Source organism: Sorex fumeus, unplaced genomic scaffold (assembly GCF_029834395.1).
Source record: "Sorex fumeus unplaced genomic scaffold, SorFum_2.1 ptg000002l, whole genome shotgun sequence".
In the NCBI taxonomy this organism is placed as follows: Eukaryota; Metazoa; Chordata; class Mammalia; order Eulipotyphla; family Soricidae; genus Sorex; species Sorex fumeus.
In genome coordinates, this window is record NW_026606059.1 from 4,330,335 (window position 1) to 4,350,520 (window position 20,186).

General features: G+C 57.0%; 1 protein-coding gene across 2 annotated transcripts in view; it reads left to right on the forward strand.

Annotated features, from left to right (window-relative positions):
• The first annotated feature begins 1,928 nt into the window (after positions 1–1,928).
• RGS20 (regulator of G protein signaling 20) overlaps positions 1,929–20,186 on the forward strand; it is a 113,467-nt gene continuing 95,209 nt past the window's right edge. For both annotated transcript variants that reach the window (XM_056109771.1, XM_056109780.1), the window contains exon 1: positions 1,929–2,069. In XM_056109771.1, coding sequence (XP_055965746.1) covers positions 2,010–2,069 — 60 coding nt within the window. In that variant the 5' untranslated portion in view covers positions 1,929–2,009. The remainder of the gene's footprint in view (positions 2,070–20,186) is intronic.

A 20,186-nucleotide genomic window follows, 5' to 3' on the forward strand; every position in this document is an offset into this window, starting at 1 on the left:
TGCCTTCACGCCATGGTGCCAATGTAGTAAAAAGGGCTGGGACTCACGCTGGTGTTTCTACACAGCCCCTGGGTGCCGGAGAAGCTGCTGATGCAAGGGCCGCCCTATGAACGGGATTCACGCGGGCTTCTGTGCACACAGACGCCTGGCTCCCTCACACCCGAGAGTCCTGCTCTGGGGCCCGGGAGACGCTGAAGCAGCTAAGGTTCTTATCTTACCAGCGGTCCCTGGTTCCACCCCGAGCACTGCATATGGTTTCCTGAGTACCACCAGGAGTGACCCAAAGGCACGGAGCCAGGAGTGTTCCATGCACACCAAGTCAGGAGTGACCCAAGGGCACAGAACCAGGAGTGACGCATGGCACCGAGCCAGTCCATGGGCACCGAGTCAGGAGTGACCCATGGCACAAAGCCAGGTGTGATGCATGGCAGGAAGCCAGGAGTGAGTCCTGAACACTGTCAGGAGAGATCCCTGAGCACAACTAGGTGCCCCCTCCCACACACACACCCCCACATCAGAGCGCTGTGACGCGTGACACCGCGCACGTTTCTTGGTTCGCAGCCCAAGCCGAGAATAACGCCAGGGGGGTTTCTGTCTCTCCCTCCCGCACCCCTTGACCAGCCACGGCCTGCAGACTCGCCCGCGACCCCCACGCGGCTCGGCCTCCTCTCCGCCGCCCTCTCCGGCCTGGCGCGACTCGGCGCACGCCTTCTCCACGGATGCCCCGCCTCGAACCCGAACCCGGCCCCGCAGTGGCGCCCCGACGTCGCGCTCCGGCCGCCCGCCCCGCGGCCGCCCCGCCGCCTGCTGCTCCTGCTGGGGGCGACCCTGGCGCTCCCCGGACGACCCCCGGGGACACCCGTGGCCCGGGAAGACGACGACGACGACGACGACGACGCCGCGGGCGCACGCACCGTGAGTAGGGTGGACTCTGTCCCCTCGGGCGGGCCCCCTCCACTCGGCCCCTCGGAATCCCGGGGAGCCCTTGGGTGCGCCTCCGCGGGAAGGTCGGGGTCAGCTGGTCCGCGCCCCCCGGGGCCACGAACCCCGCCCCGGACCCTCCTAACTGCCTCCCCCGCACCCGCGCACATCCACGGCTGGGCCTCAGGGGGCGGGCTGGGCTGGGGGTCGTCGCGACAGTGCAGGAGATCGGGTGAGGGTGGGAGTCTTCGTGGCAGTCCAAGGAACCAGGGTGGGGTGGGGTCGTCGCTACAGCGCTTCTGGAGGCGTCTCTCGGCGCCGCGCCCCTGGAGAACGCGCCCCCTCCGCAGCTCGCACGACCCCGGCCGGTGGGCCTCGCGGGAGGAGACCACGTGCCGGCCTCCCGCGGGGGGTGGGCCCGCGGCTCCGGGCAGGGGGTCCCGCGTGGGGCGCGCTCGGCACTCGGGGACCCCCTGGGAGGCCGAGGACCCTCGGGGCGTGTGTGCGTGTGCGATCTTGTGCGCGCGTGTGTGGGCCCGTGTGTGCGTGTGCGCGCGCGTGTGTGCGGGTGTGCGCGTGTGTGCCGTGTGTGTGTCCGCGCATGTGCGCTCGCGTGCGTGTGTGGCGTGTGTGTGCGCGCGCGTGTGGCATGTGCAAGGGTGTGCGCGGGTGTGTGGCGCGTGTGTGCGTGTGCGCGCGTGTGCGCAGCGGGGCCAGGCCGAGCCCCCGCTCGGCGCGCACCCCGCACCCGCACCCGCAGCCGCACCCCGCGGGCGCGCACCCCGCGCACGTCCGCCCGCCCCTTCATTCACAAAGTCCCAGCACGCAGCCCCGCTCGCCGCCGCCCGCGCCGCGACCCCCCGCCCCGCGCGCGGACCCCGAGACCCCCGCAGACCCCGGGGCGCGCGGAGGCGAGGCCGCGGGCGGGCCGGGAGTGCGGGACGGGCGGAGGCCGGGGGCGGGGCGGGGCGGGGAGCAGGAGGAGGAGGAGGAGGGAGGAGGGAGGAGGGAGGAGGGAGGAGACGGGGCGCCGGCGGCCGAGTGGGGTTCACCCTGGGAACTGCGAGAGCCGGCGGCGCCCGGGACGCATGCGCACCGCCGGGGGAGCCCCGCGGGCCGGAGCTGCGCCCCCCGCGCCGCGCGCCACCGTGAGTACCCGCGCCCCTCGCGCCCCCCGCGCCCCCCGCGCCGCGCGCCACCCTGGGTGCCCCCGCGCCCCGCCCGCGCCCAGAGCGCCCCGCGCCCCCGGACCCGCACCTCCGCGCCCCGCGCAGCCCCCGCCGCGCGCCCCGTGGGTACCCCGCGCCCCCCTGCCGGCCCGCGGCGGTGCCGGCGGCCCCCGAGGCGTGGGAGCGGGCGGGGGGCGCAGCCCGCGTGCCGTCTGGGGGCGTCGGGCCCGCTGTCCCCCGCGGTGGGGGCGCCGGAGCCTGGAGGGTGGGGAGGGCGCGCGCGGGGGCGGCGGGGCCGGGGCGGGCTGCGGCGCGGGGGGCGTCGCGGAGAGCCGGCGGGGCGCAGGGGAGGTCGCGGCGGCCCCCCGGGGCTCGCCCTCCCCGACCGCGGCCGCCCCCGCCCCGGCCCGATCTCCCGTCCACTCCGCGCCCGGCACGGCCCCGGCCCACCCTCGGACTCTGCCCCGCTGGTCTCGGTCCTCCGCGGCGCGCCCTGAGGTCTGGGCGGGGGGTCCCACGGGCTGGGTGCGGAGTCTGGAGGGCTGGGTGGGGGCTCTCGCGGGTTGAGTGGGGGGTCCCAAGGGTTGGGTGTGCGGTCCTAAGGACTGGGTGGGGGTCCCGGACCGGAGCACCCCAGGCTTCCTTCCCGCACGTGGGCTGGAGCCCGTCCACGCTCGCCTTGCTCGCAGCCCCCAGCCCCGCCAGGAGTGACCCGCCCCCAGCGTGGCCCAGACTTAAAGCAACAAAAAAGACATCGGTCTTAAAACGCCTTTTTCTTTTCTTTTTTTGGCTGAAACCCATTTTTCTCCTGGACCTCAGTTTACCTGACCTTCTGTTCACTGTCTCTTCCGCATTGCTTTTTTTTTTTCTTTTTGGGGGCCTGCTCCTGGCTCTGCACTCAGTTTTATTCCAGCCGTGCTCGAGGGACCATGTAGGATGCTGGGAATCGAACCCGGGTTGGCCACATGCAAGGCAAACGCCCTACTGGCTGTGCTATGGCTCCAGCCCCTGTGTTGCTTTTTTTTGAAACACAAGAGACAATGTTCTTCTTACAATAATTTCATCATTTTGTACTATGTATCATTTTACAATAATTAACCTTCTTTCTCCCCCCCTCCCCCCAATCTAATTTTCGATTCAAATCCCACACGAGCTGGGAGACCTTAGGGAAGTTGCTTCACCTCTCCATGCCTTAATTCTCTCGTCTGTAAAATGGGCAGCATTAACCAGTGCATACCTCACAGGGTCGCTTCCAGCATTTATTCAGGTAACACAGGAGACCGGAAAACAAAGATACTCCTATTCACCAGCAGGCGAGAATGTGGCCCAGTACTCCACAGTATTGCTCCTCTGTGAGGTTTTGGGTTGGTTATGGGGCCCACCACCCGGGGACCACCCAGGAACCCCCACCCTCAGCGAGCATCTCGCCCTGAGGGATGTCCCCACACCCAACAGCTATGAGTCCAGGACACATACAGTTTTATTCTGACTTTTTGTTTTTTTATTTGGGGGCCCCTTCCCACAGTGCCCAGAGACTCTGCCAGCTTGACATTGGGGGTGCGCTGAGGTCTGGGGGTATGGCGGGTGCCCTGGATTCACTCCAGCCCTTGGAGGGTCCCTGAGTCCCGAAAGGTCGCCCCAAGACGTATCTAATAATCAGTGTCATGCGTCGCTGCCTCCTGTGGATTCTCACTACGGATAAGCCTCAAATCGCACTTTAACGATCATCCCTAACCTTCAAAATATTTCAGAGCGTGCGTATGCCTGGGAGAGGTGGTTATAGAGAAATTTCACTGTCTGCATGAAACTATTTCAGCGTCCATTTTAAGAGAATCCCACCTTGTGAGATAGGGATGCCCGCTTTCCTGAGATGGTTGGAAAATCCTAGCCAAAATACCCTCGTCACCAGGAATAGAGAAGAAGCGAGTCGGGGTCCTGGTGGCGCCGTCTTCCTTCCGGCCCCTCTCACTCAGCTCCGGGGTTGCGTGGGTTCTGACGGACTCTGCACCCCCTTTGCACATCATGCTGGTGCTTCCTCATCACGGATCCCGATGTTTGGACAGAGACCAGGGCATATTCTGCCAGGGAATGTAGATGTGTGTGACCAGGGAGGCTGATGGGCTTGGGACGGCCGTCGTACCCAGCCTCATCGTTTTTTTTTTTTTCTCTTTTCTTTTTGGGTCACACTCGGCGATGCTCAGGGGTTCCTCCTGGCTCTGCACTCAGGAATCACTCCTGGCAGTGCTCCGGGGAACAAATGGGATGCCGGGGATTGAACCTGGGTCCACCGGGTGCCAGGCAAATGCCCTACCCGCTGTGCTATCACTCCACCCACCCACGCACCCCCCAGCCTCATCTTGACCTGGCAGAAGGCATGAGCACATGACTCATCTAAAGGTGAGGGGAGGTTGAGACCCAGTGAAGGGACAGACCACGTTCAAAGTCAGGCCCTTCCCCGCCCAGAGGGGCCGCACATACTCCTGCCAGCGCACCCAGACTCTCCGAGACAGACACTGCCTCCCCATGGCATCCAAAAGACAGAAACCAGTAAAGCAGTCGTCCTCCCACACAGGGGCTTCGGAGATGGATGTGAACCAGGACCGGGAATGAGAGGAGGGCTCGAAACACTTGGTCATCAAAAGATACACACACACTGTCACACTGTCCTCCCGTTGTTCATCGATTTGCTCGAGCGGGCCCAGTAACGTCTCCATTGGAGACTTTGTTGTTACTGTGTTTGGCATATCGAATACGCCACGGGGAGCTTGCCAGGCTCTGCCGTGCGGGCGAGATACTCTCGGTAGCTTGCCGGGCTCTCCGAGAGGGGCGGAGGAATCGAACCCGGCTCGGCCGGACTGGCTGTGTGCAAGGCAAATGCCCTACTGATCAAAAAAATACACGGAAAGGAAATTTCTGAGTCCAAACTTATGTCTGGAGACAAGGAGAGGAGGGGAGAGTCGGAGGGAGGGGTGGGAAGAGAGGGGGCCTCGGATGACCAAAGTCCACTGCACGGGGGAGCTGGTGCGCAGAGCTGAGCTTCCCTGGGGTGGGCGCCCTGAGAAGCCCCTGGTCTCTGGTGGAGGCAGCGGGTGCCGGTGGTGGATGAATTTCCAGCCGGGAGGAGGGTCTGCCCGTGGGCCGCCCGCGTGGAGCTGGGCCTTTGCTCACCTGGAACTGTGCTTGTGGCCTGATGCAGGGTGGAGGGGAGGCCGCCGCCCCCGCTGCGAGAAGACCCCCCAGTGTTCAGCCAGCAAACTAGGGCGCCCGGGATGAACTTTTTTCACATTCCTAAAATCCCTTCCCTGCAGGCTGTTTGGTTTGGTTCAGTTTGGCGCAGAGGCCACAGCCCACAGTGCTCGGGGATGACTCCTGGCTCTGTGCTCAAGGGGGAGTCAGCCCTGGCGGTGCTTGGGGGACCCTCTGGGGTGTGCCTGACCCACCACCTGCCTCTCTGGGATGCAGCTTGGTTGGTGACTCTCACGCGGCTCTTCCCTGCGCCTTGTTTCTGCCCTGGTGGCTGAACAGAGCTTTCTAGACCCCCTGCGCCGGGGGTCCCCTGGCACAGAAAGTTGCGGCCGTCAGGTGAGAAGCTGCTCTGCAGAGACTTCCTCGGGGCCCGGCCCTGTGGGTCGCTCATGGGAAGAATCGTGTTTGCATGCGCTAGAAAGTTCTCTACCATGCTCAAGCCAGACTCACATCTCTGGGAACTGTGTTCTTACAAGAGCAGGGCACACTCCCAGCCGGGCGGGCAGCCCGAGTGTGCAAATCAGGTGTCCGGTCAGGTTCCCACATTCCCCCGAGAACCACAGGCTGGTGGGAACGGCTTCTCAGAGCACGGTGACTCATGCCGAGAGCCTCATTCAGAAGCACCCAGTGTCACCGAGGGCCGCTCGGGTGCACTGAGTCAGAGACGAGCCTGGAGTGCGGTAAGCGTGAGTCACCGAGCGCGTCCTGGGTGTTACCTGGAGCGGCGCTTGGCTGAGTCAGTTCCCAGCACAGCTGAATGGGCGCTCGCCGTGGCCGTTCATGAGAAGGCTGAACGTGCCTGACGAGGGCTGGAGCTAATCCCGCGTGATCGGGAGTTCGTGGAACAGATCGCTTCTGCTCTGATCTAGCTGATTATTTTCTAGCCAGATGAATGGGGGAATCTTTGGGTTTAAAACATGAGTAATAGGCTGTTGTTGCCCAGCAGGGAGGTTTAACTCAGACTTTCCCAGTGACGGAGCCGGAGAGATAGTACAACAGGAGCGGTGCTTGGCGGGCACACGGCTGACCCGAGTTCAGCCCCCCAGCCCACCCCACCAGAAGTGCTGCCTGAGCACAGGGCCCCCAGCCAGCCCCGAGCACAGCCGGGGAGGTCCAGGAAGGATGTCCAGTGTCTGTTCAGGCTGGTAGACCTTTCTGAGGAACGCAGACTTGATCCTCATGACGCATTCTTTGCCTTTTTTTTGGTTTGTTTTTGGATCACACCTGGCAATGCACAGGGTTCCTCCTGGCCCTGCATTCAGGAGTGACTCCTGGCGGTGCTCAGGGGACCCTATGGGATGCTGGGAATCGAACCTGGGTCGGCCACGTGCAAGGCCAACGCCCTCCCCGATGTATTGTCGCTCCAGCCCTCGTGACGCATTCCTTGGACCCCCCACTCTGAACTCTCTCCGAGGGCACGTCGGGTTAGGGTTTTAGACAGGCTCCCTGTGAGCGCTGGGGTTTGTATATTCTGTTCTTCCACGGGGCACTGCAGCCAGAGAAAGCTGTCACGGTCGCACTTTTCTCCCCAGCTAAAGTGAGGAGGATTTGTGCCAAAGAGCCAGCCTGGGCGTACGAGGCTGTCTCACGGCTCACGCCGCCCTTCCCGGGCTCTCTAGCGGCAATGCTTCTGCAGGGGCCAGTGGGAAGCGATGTTCCGCCCTTCTCCTCACCGGGCGAGTGACTTTCCCACTCAGGGAAGGATGAAGTTTAAAGGACCGTTTGTTTTCTCAATCTGTGTGCTGGTCTTATGGACAATGCTAAGAAGTTTTGTATCTTTGGGACCAAGATTAGACAATTTTTCCTCATTTTGTTTTGTTTGGGGGCTGCCCCCGGTGGTACTTAGTAGGGGTCACTCCTAGCTCTGTGCTCAGGGAGTATTCCTGGTGGGCTTGGGGAACCATATGGAATGCCAGGGATTGAACCCAGGTCGGCTGCATGCAAGGCAGATCCGTGGCCCCTAGACCGTTTTTCGTCATACACACTTAACTGATGGCCCCAGAAGCCAAATGTATGAATTCGACGATATATTTTTACTGTGCTTCTACAAACGGGCATTTTTGGGGGATAACTGATATAACAATGCAAATATCTCTTGCTCTTAAGGGATGGGCTGAAGCGATAGCACAGCGGGTAGGGCGTTTGCCTTGCACGAGGCTGACCCGGGTCGACCCGAGTTCGACTCCTCCGCCCCTCTCGGAGAGCCCAGCAAGCTACCGAGAATATCTCGCCCGCACAGCAGAGCCTGGCAAGCTCCCCGTGACGTATTCGATATGCCAGACACAGTAACAACAAAGTCTCCAATGGAGACGTTACTGGGCCCGCTCGAGCAAATCGATGAACAATGGGAGGACAGTGCTACAGACAGTGCTTAAGGGATATGTACGTCTTTTTTACTTAATAGAGACTATACATTAAGAGTTCAGTTCTTCCTGAATTAATTTAATTCTCAGGCTATCTGGACATCTTAGTACGTTAACGACTTTATTTTGTTTGTTTTTGGAAGGCCATGCCCAGCGGTGCTCAGGGCTTCCTCCTGGCTCTGTGCTCAGGGATCCCTCCTGGTGGGTCTCGGGGGACCCGGTGTGGAGCTGTCATTCGGACCCCTCGCCTCACGGCTTTGACGGTCACTGGTGGCCGTGGCCTGTGCGGTGTTCCTTCCTGAGGCCGCCCCACAGTCCACTCGTCTCTTCCACTGTGGACACACGTGAAGTAGTTTTCAGCGTGGGCTAATGGTGCGTGTGCCAATGGCAACATTCTTAGCATCTTCCTCGCTGACCATCTGCCCTTCTCCCGTGGACACCCAGGAGTGAGACTGTCTGTCGGCTAAGAGATCCAGCATACGTTAGCTTCATGAGATAGTGTCAGTTTTTCTTCTCATTTCCGTTTTGGGGTTGTTTTTTTTTCTTTTTGGCCACACCCAGCAGTGCTCGGGCCTTACTCCTGGCTCCGCACTCAGGAATTACTCCTGGCAGGACTTGGGGTGGAGGGGTGGAACATACGGGAGGCCGGGGATCAAACCCTGGTGGGCTGCATGGAGGAAAAACACCCTCCCTGCCGTACTATTGCTCCCGCCCCAGTATTACCAGTTTTCCAAACTGCTTTCACATTCCGAAGCATTTGCATTTCTACCAACTCTCCATATGTATACACTTGTGTGTATATGTATATATTTATACAGACACACATATACAAATATATATCACATTCCATCCTCATTGGGCTGGAGCGATAGCACAGCGGGTAGGGCGTTCGCCTTACACGCGGCCAACATGGCCGACCCAAGTTCGATTCCTCCGCCCCTCTCGGAGAGCCCGGCAAGCTACCGAGAGTATTCGATATGCCAGACACAGTAACAACAAAGTCTCCAATGGAGACGTTACTGGGCCCGCTCGAGCAAATCGACGATCAACGGGAGGGCCTTTACCTTTACCTTTACCTCCATCCTCATTAGTATTTAAAATGTTCCCCCTGCTTAATTTTAGTGATTTTAATCACTGTGTAGTTCATCATTTTGGCTTCAATTTTATTTCCTGAGGACTAATGATGTTGAGTAGGTTTGGGGGTTTTCTTGTGGGGGGTTGTCATCTTTTGGGGGGCTCTGGGGGAATTGGGCCCCAGCCGGTGGCGTCAGGGACCACAAGTGACCAAACCAGGGTTGGCAGCATCAAGGCAAACACCTTTCCCCCTGGCCCAGGGCTCCTGCCCCATTTATTTATTTATTTATTTTGCCATTCTTTATCTCCCATTGTAAATCCCCTCTCCAAGTCTTCAACGTGTTTTTCCATGTGTTTTGCGGTCTTTATCCTTCCTGGTGTTTAAGAGTTCTTTGTATATTCTGGACACAAAGTATTGTCACAAATGGTTGTGTGTGTGTGTGTGTGAGAGAGAGAGAGAGAGAGAGAGAGAGACTTTGATCTGCACCCCGCATCACGGGTAGCTTGCCAGGCTCTGCCATGCGGGCGTGATACCCGTGATACTCTTGGTAGCTTGCCGGGCTCTCCGAGAGGGGCAGAGGAATCGAACTCGGGTCGGCCCGGGTTAGCCTCGTGCAAGGCAAATGCCCTGTCCGCTGTGCTATTGTTCTAGCCCATTCCTCTTCACTCTGATTCCATTCCGTTGACTCCTGGCGTGTCTGTGGGGTCCTATTTCTCCGAAGGTAGCATGGTTTTCCCTGTGATTAAAATGTGTTCTCTTCCATTTTTGACTTGTCGAAGTTTGAGGGTAGCGTGCTTGGCTGTGGCTTTATCTTCCTCCGGGTTTAGGTTTTTCTGCCCCTGAATTGGCATGTTTCAATCAGCCTTTTTGAGAATCCACTCAGTGTTTCTTCAGACACTGCTTCCTGCCTGCCTACCCCCGTCTTCCTGCCGTGGGACTCACATCCACCTCCAGGCGTTTCCTCCTCCTCCTCCTCCGCTCCCCCATCCTATCCCAGCCTCCCTTCGGTCCTTTTCTGTTCTCCTCCTCTTCCTTTGGGCAGTGTCAAGAGGACGGACACTGGGATGGAGAATTGGTTGCAGATTTTGACTCGGTTTTCTGCTCTTGTGAGCCACGTGTCTTGAGTCGGTGTGAGCTGGGCTTTAGAGTAAGAGAATCGAATGGCACCTGCTGCCATTCTGCTTCTGCTGTTTATCCGTCGTCGTTCTGAGCCCCTGAACATGGACCAGTTTTGTTTCAAACACAGATTTGGAAAGAGTTCTGTTGATGTGAGCCTTCTGTTTCATACCTCTTTGCCCGTTTTACCCGGTTACTTCACACTGAGATTCAGTGACTGTTCGCGGGTAACCGTTATAGACAGGTAAACGCCAAAGAGTCGAGACTCGAATTCATCTCAGGGGCCGAGACAGAGATCTCCCAGGGCTCAGCCCGCAGAGCCCAGCCAGGCTGGAGCAGGTGAGGCGAGGCACGGGATCTGCCGGTACTCCAGAAGCGGCTGATCAGTTGCTGGAAAAAAGGACCCCAGAGACACTTGCCGTGGGCCCCCCAATGAGCCAACCTGTCTCACTGTGGCCCGCGCACAGCTGGGGAGGCAAGAGGCGTCTGCGTGGGGGGAGCCCTGGACCCCGCGTGCTGCGTGGTCTCCATTCACGTCCATTGGGGTTTCCCGGGAGGGGCTGGCCGCGTCCGGCCACCCTCTGAGCGAGTTCGCCCGTTGGCAGCAGAGCTCTGCGACGTCACCGCGGTCGTTCTCCACCTGAGACAGGAGACGTTCCACCACCACCACCACGTTCGCTCCTGCCAGCAAGAGAGGACTCACGCCCTGGCCGGGTGATGGACAAAGAGACTCAGAGCCAGGTTTAGCTTGGGACTCGGTAGCAGGGGGCCAGGGAAGGCCGTGAGAAGGGGCATGGCCTGGAGTCTGTGTTAAACAGGGACTAGTTTAGACTCGCAGGCTAGATGTCCCTGGGGGAGCTACTCACGTTAGTTTTTTTCCAAAGGGGAGGGGCCACACCCAGCGATGCCCAGGGCTTCCTCCTGGCTCTGCACTCAGGAATCACCCTTGGCGGTGCTCGGAGGACCGTATGGGATGCCGGGGATCGAACCAGAGTTGGCCGCATGCAAGGCAAGCACCTACCCGCTGTACTATGGCTTCAACCCCTCTCCCCTAGCCTTGGTGGTATGAAAGCTGTGTGTGTGTGTGTGTGTGTGTGTGTGTGTGCGTTCGTGTCTGCATTGTCTGTGTCTATTTGTGTATGTCTCTGTGTTTGTGTGTCTCTGTGTTTCTGTGTCTATGTGCCTGTGTCTCTGTGTATGTCTCTCTGTGTCTCTGTGTGTCTGTGTCTGTGTGTATGTCTCTGTGTCTATGTGTGTGTATGTCCCTGTGTGTCTGTGTCTGTGTTTCTGTGTCTCTGTGTATGTCTCTCTGTGTCTGTGTGTGTGTGTCTGTGTGTGTCTGTGTATGTGTCTGTGTGTATGTCTATGTGTGTGCCTATGTGTGTGTCTCTGTGTGTCTGTGTCTCTGTGTGTGTCTCTGTGTGTGTGTCTCTGTGTGTGTCTCTGTATATGTGTGTATGTCTCTGTGTCTGTGTCTATGTGCCAGTGTCTCTGCCTGTGTGTCTGGTCTGTGTGTATGTGTCTGTGTGTGTGTCTCTGTGTGTGTCTCTGTATGTCTGCGTCTGTGTGTGTCTCTGTGTATGTGTGTATGTATCTGTGTCTGTGTCTATGTGCCTGTGTCTCTGTATGTCTGGTCTGTGTGTGTATGTGTCTGTGTATGTTTCTCTGTGTGTGTCTCAGTGTGTCTGTGTCTCTGTGTGTCTCTGTTGGGACGGGGGCATCGTCAAGGCCCCGCCAGCAGGAGCCCATGTGACTGTTCTCACCTCCTGCTGTCCAGGAAGAGCCTGTGTGACGGGTTGGAGCATGAGTTACAGAGAAGCGCGCGGCTCGAGGCTCCCGACATCAGTCAGGCTCGCTGGGAGTGATGCAGTCCAGGCGGCACCTCTGAAAGTGGGTGGAGGTCGCAGCGTGGGCGGGCTTGGGGAAGACAGGCGGGAAGGAGGGGTGGGGACGGTGTTTCCCCCTAACACGGGAGCATCCCTGCAAGCTGGCAGGGAGGTGGCTTGGGACAGATGGTCCTGAACCAAGGCTGCTGCTTGTGGTTTCAGGGACTGCACCAAGGCGGGCCAGGCGGAGAGGAGAAAGAGGGGTTCGTCTCGCTGTGCTGCGGGAAAACCCCGGCTCGCCCGGGAGGCCTTGGCCCCGTGAGCGGGGGACTGCGGTGCTCTGGGCAGTGCCTCACACGGCCAGCTCACAGCCTTCCTCTGTGTTGATTCCGGAAGCCAGCGCATGTGGGTTCAGTCCCAGGTGTGTTCGACACACTTTTGCACAGTGTTGCCTAAGAATGGTTTGCCGGGGGCCCGGAAGGATAGTACCGCGGAGGGCGTCGGCATTGCACACGGCTAAGCCAAGTCAATCCGTGGCATCACGCCGGGTCCCCGAAGCACCGCCAGGAGCGATGCCTGAGCACCCCCCAAAACAAAACCCCAAACAGGATGACTTTCCACTTGCAGTTCACCGTGTAGACGCAGATGCGGAGGTGGGGGCCAGAGACGGTGCTTCTGTTTGAGGTCCGTGCTCACATGGGCGGGGACACTCATCTAGGAGAGAGCAGCAGCATGGCGGGTTCGGGTCCGAGAGAGGGGAGCCTGGCTGGTGGGGAACCGCTGAGCTGAGTGGGGAGGGCGTGCGGGGTGGGGGACTCGGCCCCTTTCCACGCTCATGCGCTCCCTGGGGCCGCCAGCATTCCCAGCTGTGCAGTGTGAGGTGTGGGGCCTTTATCCATCTCCCACAACTCACTTTACACGGGGTGGGGGTTTGGGGGGACATGGGAGGGCTGAGGAGACGCGTCCCTCACGCCACACCCAGACTCCGCAGAGTTCCCGTCCAGGGGCTGTGGCTGAGGGGGATGTGGTGCAAGCCTGGCCACGCGTGGGCTCGAGGCTTGGCTTTTGCAGAATTGAGCCGTGGCGGTGGAGACTGTACGACCCCAAAGGCTTCCGTGTGACTCCCTGGGGCTGCCTGGGAAGCACTGGGCCTGCTCAGCAGTGGCCACCGTGGAAGTCCGGATGATGAGGTGCCTCTTGGGGGAGGGTCTCTGTGAAAGCCCACGGGGAGGTCACGTGAAATCCAACTGACAACAGGTCGGCGTTTTAGAGCGATTGTGTGCTTGTCTCTTGGGAGGACAGTCTATCAGAAAGCTAGACCCAAAATCCAAGGAGAGACGGGCTCCCACGAGAAATACGAAGACCCACTGGAGGCTGCTTGGGGGCTGGAGTGATCGATAGCACAGTGGGGAGGGCGTTGGCCTTGCACGTGGCCGACCCGGGTTCGATTCCCAGCATCCCACGGGGTCCCCCGAGCACCGCCAGGAGTGATTCCTGAGTGCAGAGCCAGGAGGAACCGCTGTGCATCGCCGGGTGTGGCCCAAAAGGGAAAATAAGGAAGGCTGCTGCTTGTGGTTTCAGGGACTTCAGCTGAAACTCAACATTTCCATTTTAGCCGGGGAAATGCACCATTAAGAGACCCAGAAGTATCGAGGCGGGCCCAGGGGGAATTCAGGCTCGAGGCCTCCATCTGAAGAGCACAGATGCTGTGGGCTTTTAGGGATTCGAATTACTTACAGCTTCAAAGCGTTAAATAGGACGGGAGCTGGCCGTTTCTCATCACTCACAGCAGCGGCCTCATGGCAGGAGAAGAAAACCCTTAATTCATAGCAGACAGACGACCCAGTTCAGGGGACCATGTCCACTAAGGAGCTAAGAATCTTCTGCAGAGAAAAGTAGAATCCGTGAACAAAGAAATCGGAAAATTTTGCCCAGGTAGGCTTATGCAGAGAGGGCTAGTTGGTTACGGGGGAACATGTTCTTTTTGTACAATTCCCTTCTCCTTAATGCATTTGTTTGCAAGTGGACTGGCCCCTTCCAAACCCTCCTGCTCTGGGGACAGGGAAATCCTTCTGCTCTCAGATACTCCTGGGCTACAGGCCGGGGCCCTGCCTGTCCCCACCTCTGCTGTGTGAGGAGTGTCTGAGCCCCCATCAGGCTGTTCATTGGGGGGCAATGATAGGGAACTTCGTCACAAGCAGGGTTTTTGGTGGTTTGTTTCTTTTGTTTTGTTTTGGGGTCACACCTGGCAATGCTCAGGGTTGCTCCTGGCTCTGCGCTCAGAAATCACTCCTGGCGGTGCTCCTGGGACTCTACGAGATGCTGGGGACGGAAGCCGGGTGGGCTCTGTGCAAGACAAGTGCCCTACACACCTTACTATCACTTCAGACCCACAAATGGTCTTCATTAAATACATGTTTAAGCTGAATAATCCTTTGAAGAAGTGTTGTAACCTTATTTTAGAAATGTTAAAAATCTTAAAAAATAATCTTATGCACACTTAAAAATATCTATGCAGGGACTGGAGAGAATAGTTTGGTGATCCCTGCGTGCAGAGTCAGACTAAGCCCTGAGCACTGCGGGTGTAACCCCATAATAAACACACAAATACTCAATAGGGACCATTTTCGAGGATTACAATGAAAAGAGTTTAAACTATTCGTATAGATACAGATCAAAACATTGTCACCCAGATATGCCTGTTGGGATTTTTTTTCTTTTTGGATCACACCCAGCGATGCTCAGGGGTTACTCCTGGCTGTGAACTCAGGAGTTACTCCTGGTGGTGCTCAGGAGACCATCTAGGATGCTGGGATTCGAACCCGGGTCAGCCACGTGCAAGACAAATGCCCTACCCAATATATCATCTCTCCAGCCCATGTTGGGATTTTTATTCTTCCTTAGGCTCAAAAAATGTTGAATTAACAAGTGTATAAACGTGTGTGTGTGTGTGTGTGTGTGTGTGTGTGTGTGTGTGTGTACTCCTGCTTGTTGTTTTGATTTGATTGAATTTGGGTTGAGTTTGGGGGCCCACCCAGCGGTGCTTGGAGCTTAGTCCTGGAGGTCCCTGTCTGGGTTAAATCTTAGCATCAGGGGCCAGCGCTGGGCTAACCGTTCCGATCCAAGGCTGCATGTTTCTCTCCAGCCCTTCAGACAGCTTCCAAGGAGCTGAAGCAACAGTACAGTTGGGAAGTCACTTGTTTGCATGCGGCCAACCCAGATTCAATCCCCGGCATCCCACATGGTCCCCTCAGCCCACCAGGAGCGATCCCTGAGTGCAGAGCTGAGAGTCAGCCCTGAGCACTGCTAGGTGTGGCCCCAAAACTGAAAAAAGAGAAAAAGTACGTGTAACTTGTGTTGCTCCTTCCAAAGTGCTCAGCACAAGTGGATGCATGGAGTGGCGTGGGGACATCCTCAGAATCCAGCCCCACGCCCACGGCCGTGGTCACGGGGGACAGCATGGGCTTGACTTGAAAGGCGTCTGGAACGTAGATTTCACTGGCTTGACTGTGAGTGACAGTGAGAGGAGGTTTGGGGTCAGTTCCAGCTGTTTCAGGTGACTGCATAGGTCAGCAGATGGCTGCCCGCGTCCAGGGAAGCCAGCTCAGTCTGTCGTCTTTCACACCGTGCATGGGCGGGTGTTTCTGTGTTCTGGCCCGGGGCGTGCAATGACTGCCCAGAAACTCCCGTCAGCCTTGAGGAGACACTGAAGAAAGCTGGTTGAAATTCTCGGCACACCTTCGGGGCGGCTGGACACGCTGCTGAGTGATTTGAAGACCCCACAGCGGTGATTCTCACTCTGGGCCGGGGGCACCTGTGGAACCCTGGGCCCATCCACTTGGGCAGCACATGAGATGGGGCCAGGTTTGGGGAAGGAGTGAGGTCAGAGAAAGGATGGGACGTAATGCCCAAAAGGAGAGAGGGATGGAGGGATGGAGGGAAAGAGAGAGATTTGTGGAATATAAAGTAACATAATATGAGACTGACACCCAAGGACAGTAGAGACAAGGGCCAGGAGGATCGCTCCATGGTTGGCAGCCTGCCTCAGGAGCTGGGGGAGAAGGCAGCTGGGATGGAGAAGGGACCACGAAGTCAATGATGATCACGATCATGACCATCCTGTTATCCGTCGATTGCCTCGAGCAGGCCCCAGTAACGTCTCCTTCATCCTAGCCCTGAGATTATATTCAAGGCTCTTTAGGAGAATGAGACCCATCATTGTTACTGGTATTTGGCATATTGGGTACGCCAAGGGGAGTTTGCCAGACTCTGCCCTGTGGGCAGGCTACATTTGGTAACCTGCCAGGTTGTCCAAAGTAGGAATGAGATGATAAGATGTTGATAATAATAAGTCAATGATGACTGGAGGAATCGCTCAAGATGGGAGACATGTGCTGAAAGTAGATAAAGGACTGAACGTGATGGCCTCTCAGTATCTGTACTGCAAACCGTAATGCCCATGAGTAGACAGAGAGTATGGGGGAAATTGTCTGCCAGAGAGACGGGGGGAAGGGCGGAATGGGTGGAGAATGGGCACTGGTGGAGGGATGGGTGTTTGATCATTGTATGACTGAAACTCAAACATGAAAGCTTTGTAACTGCATCTCACGGTGATTCAATTAAAAAGAAAAAAAGAGAGAGAGAGAGAAGGAAAGTGCCTGCCATAGAGGCGGGCTTGGGGGTGGGATTGGCAGGAAGGAAACTGGGGACACTGGGGGTGGGGAATATGCACTGCTGAAGGGATGGGTCTGTGATTGAAACCTAATCATTAGTGACTTTGTAACTGTGTCTCCGGAGGTGATTCAACAACAACAACAAAAAAGAAACTGCTGGAGGAAGCAGGTGCTGAAGATTCTCAGGCGCCCCATCCCACGTGCTCACGGCCTGTCCGTCTCCTTAGAGACCCTCAAGGTCTCGGGGTACGGGGGCTGGGGCAAGCTCAGCCAGTCACGGGAAACACTTTCTCTAAATCTGTACTCGAAAGCACTCGGATGGCATTTAGGAAGAGTGAGTTAGAACATGCATGATTGATTAATTGCCTTAAGTCCCTACTTGCTCTTCCCAACATTTCCCAAAGGCCAATGTGGAATCTTGTTATGCATGCAGTTCTCCGCTTCAATAGAAGAGAAAGACTTTCCTATTAGCGTTTTTAAATTTTCAGAGGCTTAAGTTACAAATTTGGCAACAGCTTTGTAAACAAGAGTGAAGATTCCCATTCAGAGTCACTAATGCACAGATGGCGGCGTGCTGAAGTCATCAGTTTTCTGAAAGGTAAGCGCCCATCTGGAAGTAATTATCATTCTGAGGAATCTTTCACTAATATCAAGCTTTTCACTGACTTCCCCCTAGTAGAACGATGATCTATCTTTAAAAAAAAAATAATACCATGCGGGGTGGGGCTGGAGCGATAGCACAGCGGTAGGGTGTTTGCCTTGCACGCAGCCGACTTGGTCGACCCAGGTTCGATTCCTCTGCCCCCCTCAGAGAGCCTGGCAAGCTACCGAGAGTATCTCGCCTGCACGGCAAAGCCTGGCAAACTCCCCGTGGCGTATTCGATATGCCAGACACAGTAACAACAAGTCTCACAATGGAGACTTTACTGGGTCCGCTTGAGCAAATTGATGAACAGCGGGAGGACAGTGACAGTGACAGTGACCATGTGGGGTGAGGCTGGAGCAATAGCACAGTGGGTCGGGCATTTGCCTTCCATGGGGCCACCCCGGGTTCAATTCTCAGCATCCCATATGGTCCCCCGAGTACCACCAGGAGTGATTCCTGAGTGCAGAGCCAGGAGGAACCTGTGCATTGCCGGGTGTGACCCCCCACAAAAAATACCACGTGGGGAGGTACTTGGAACTGTGGTACATTGGGGAGGGTATTTACTGTGTCCAACCTGTTTTTAAACCCCAGCATCCTATAGGGTCCCCCCCAAACACTTCCAGGAGGGATCCCTGAGCACAGACCATGAGTAACCCCTGAGCATCCCTGGGTGTGGTCCCCAAACCAACCAAAGAGGGGCTGAAGAACTCGCATCGCAGGTGAGGTGCTGCCTCCACAGCTGACACAGTTAAGCCTGGCCACCATGTGGTTCCCCCAGCAGTGCCGGAAGTGTTCCCTGAGTGCAGAGCCAAGAGCACCCAAGGGTGTGCCCCAACCCTGCTCCCCCCACCATGAAAGCCAACAGCTTGTCACTTCTCTTCAACTTCAGACGGACTCGGGTCAGGACCCTAGGCGGCAGCCTGGCATGTCACTGTTGGCTGGGGGTCCAGCTTCTGGGGGCTGAGGGTCACAGGCGGGAGCCAGCACGGGCTGGGGGCCGCAGTCTGATGGAGGAGGCGCTGTTTGTGCCCGGAGGACGCCCTCGAGGAGCCGGGGCTGGCCCGCTGATGTTCTGAGGGGCCGAACATCCAGCGAGAGGGCCCCTCCCCACGCCCAGTCAGATTCCCATCTGATTCTGGCCATGCTGGGCACATGCTTGAGGGAGAGAGAGAACAGATGCTGGTCCCCACCCCAAGAGAACGCTCAGACCGGCTGGGGGTCCGTCAGCCTCAGCCCCAGGCCCGCAGAAGCACGCCCCCCTCCCTGTTCCGAGCTGGGTGCCCAGCACCCACATACTCAGCGCACACACCCTTCTCCTGCCCTCAGTGACGCTCAGCAGTCCCTCTGCCCAGTGGGTTTACCTGGTCACTGCTAGACCCGCGGGTGTCAGGTCCTGGCTGGAGGGAGTGTAGCCCAGCCCTGACCCCCTCAGCCCCGCAGATTGAAAAATCACTGTGTTTTTATTTATTTATTTATTTATTTATTTATTTGCTTTTTGGGTCACACCCAGTGATGCTCAGGGGTTCCTCCTGGCTCTGCACTCAGAAATTACTCCTGGCGGTGCTCGGGATGCTGGGAATCGAATCGGGGTTGGCCCCATGCAAGGCAAGTGCCCTGCCTGTCCTAACTACAATCATGGAAATTCCATTTTTAACAGTTGGAGGAAGCTCCCTAACCACTAGCACTCCAGTCCCACCAGTGCATTTTTAACCCGAAGTTTTCGGTGCTCCTCATGATACGTTTGTTGGGAACCACACCTGGCTGTGCTCTGGGCTTACTCCCAGCCCTGTGCTTAGGGATCACTCCTGGTGGTGCTCTTGGGCTCTAGTGTAGTGCCAGGGATCGAACCCGGGTCAGCCACATACAAGACACAGGCTGTCACCCCTCTATGATCTCTCCAGCCTGATTTTATATTCTTTTGGGTAGAAGTAAGACAACTGAATTGTGTGGAAATTCTTTTTTTTTTTCTGGGGTAGGGGCCCACACCCAGCGCTGCTCAGGGCTGACTCCTGGCTCTGCACTCAGGGATCAGTCCTGGCGGTGCTCAAGGACCCTCTGGGATGCCGGGGATCGAACCCAGGTTGACGCCATGCAAGGCAAGTGCCCTACCTGCCCTATCTACGATCATGGAAATTCCATTTTTAATGGTTGGAGGAAGCTCCCCACTGAAGGGCGACTTGCTTTTAGGCCGTGAACCAAATAGATTTTCCCCAGTGTCTCCAGCCGAGATAAACAGGGGCAGCTGCACTTACGCGGCCGTGCCCCGTGTCTCTCGTCATTTGGGAAAACTTCATTTCATCCCCAAGGGGCTGCTGTGCACACCTGTGAGAGTGGCCATAAACAGAACCCTGGCAGCCCCCTCCAGAGACGGGAGCAACCAGGACTCAGCCCACAGCGGCAGGGATGGGAAGGACACGCCCCTTGGGAAAAAAGCAGTTTCTTTTCTTTTTCTTTTCCTTTTTTTTTTTGTTGTTGTTCAGGGCATTCAGTGTTTTTATCGGGATGGTAAGGCTACAGTACCTTTTTATTTTATTTATTTATTTACTTATTTATTTATTGAATCACTGTGGGAAAAGTTACAAAGCTTTCAGGTTTAAGTCTCGGTCATGCAATCATCAAACACATTTCCCTTCACCAGTACTTATTTTTCACCACCAAGAACCCCAATAAACCCCCCCTCCCAATGCCTGTGAGGCAGATGAATTCTAGTTAACACTCTACCTACTTAGATTAGATTCATTGTTTTGACCAAAGATGCACCGTTATTATTTAGAGTTTACACCCCAAAATCAGACCTGCTGAAAAGGCATTATGAGATCATTTGTTTTCTACAGCTGGTCACAAGAATTAAATGGTGTCGCACGGCGGCTATTGTGGCCGCGCAATTTTGGATTTCTGGTATTTTACTTATTAAGCCTGGAAGTATTTCTGCTGAGAGTCAGATACTTATGAGATTGGTTTCTGTGCTCTGGAGCCATGGCCGTGCCGGAGAGCCACTCGTGGGGGGCAACTTGTGACCTCGGTAGGGCGGAAGGATGATCCCAGAACACCCCCCTTCCCATGAGATTTCAGTTGCCCCGTCACCACCGGCTCATACTTGGCTTTGCCAAAAGCTCCATGGCGGCTGCCATCTTGCTGTCCAGGGGGAAAA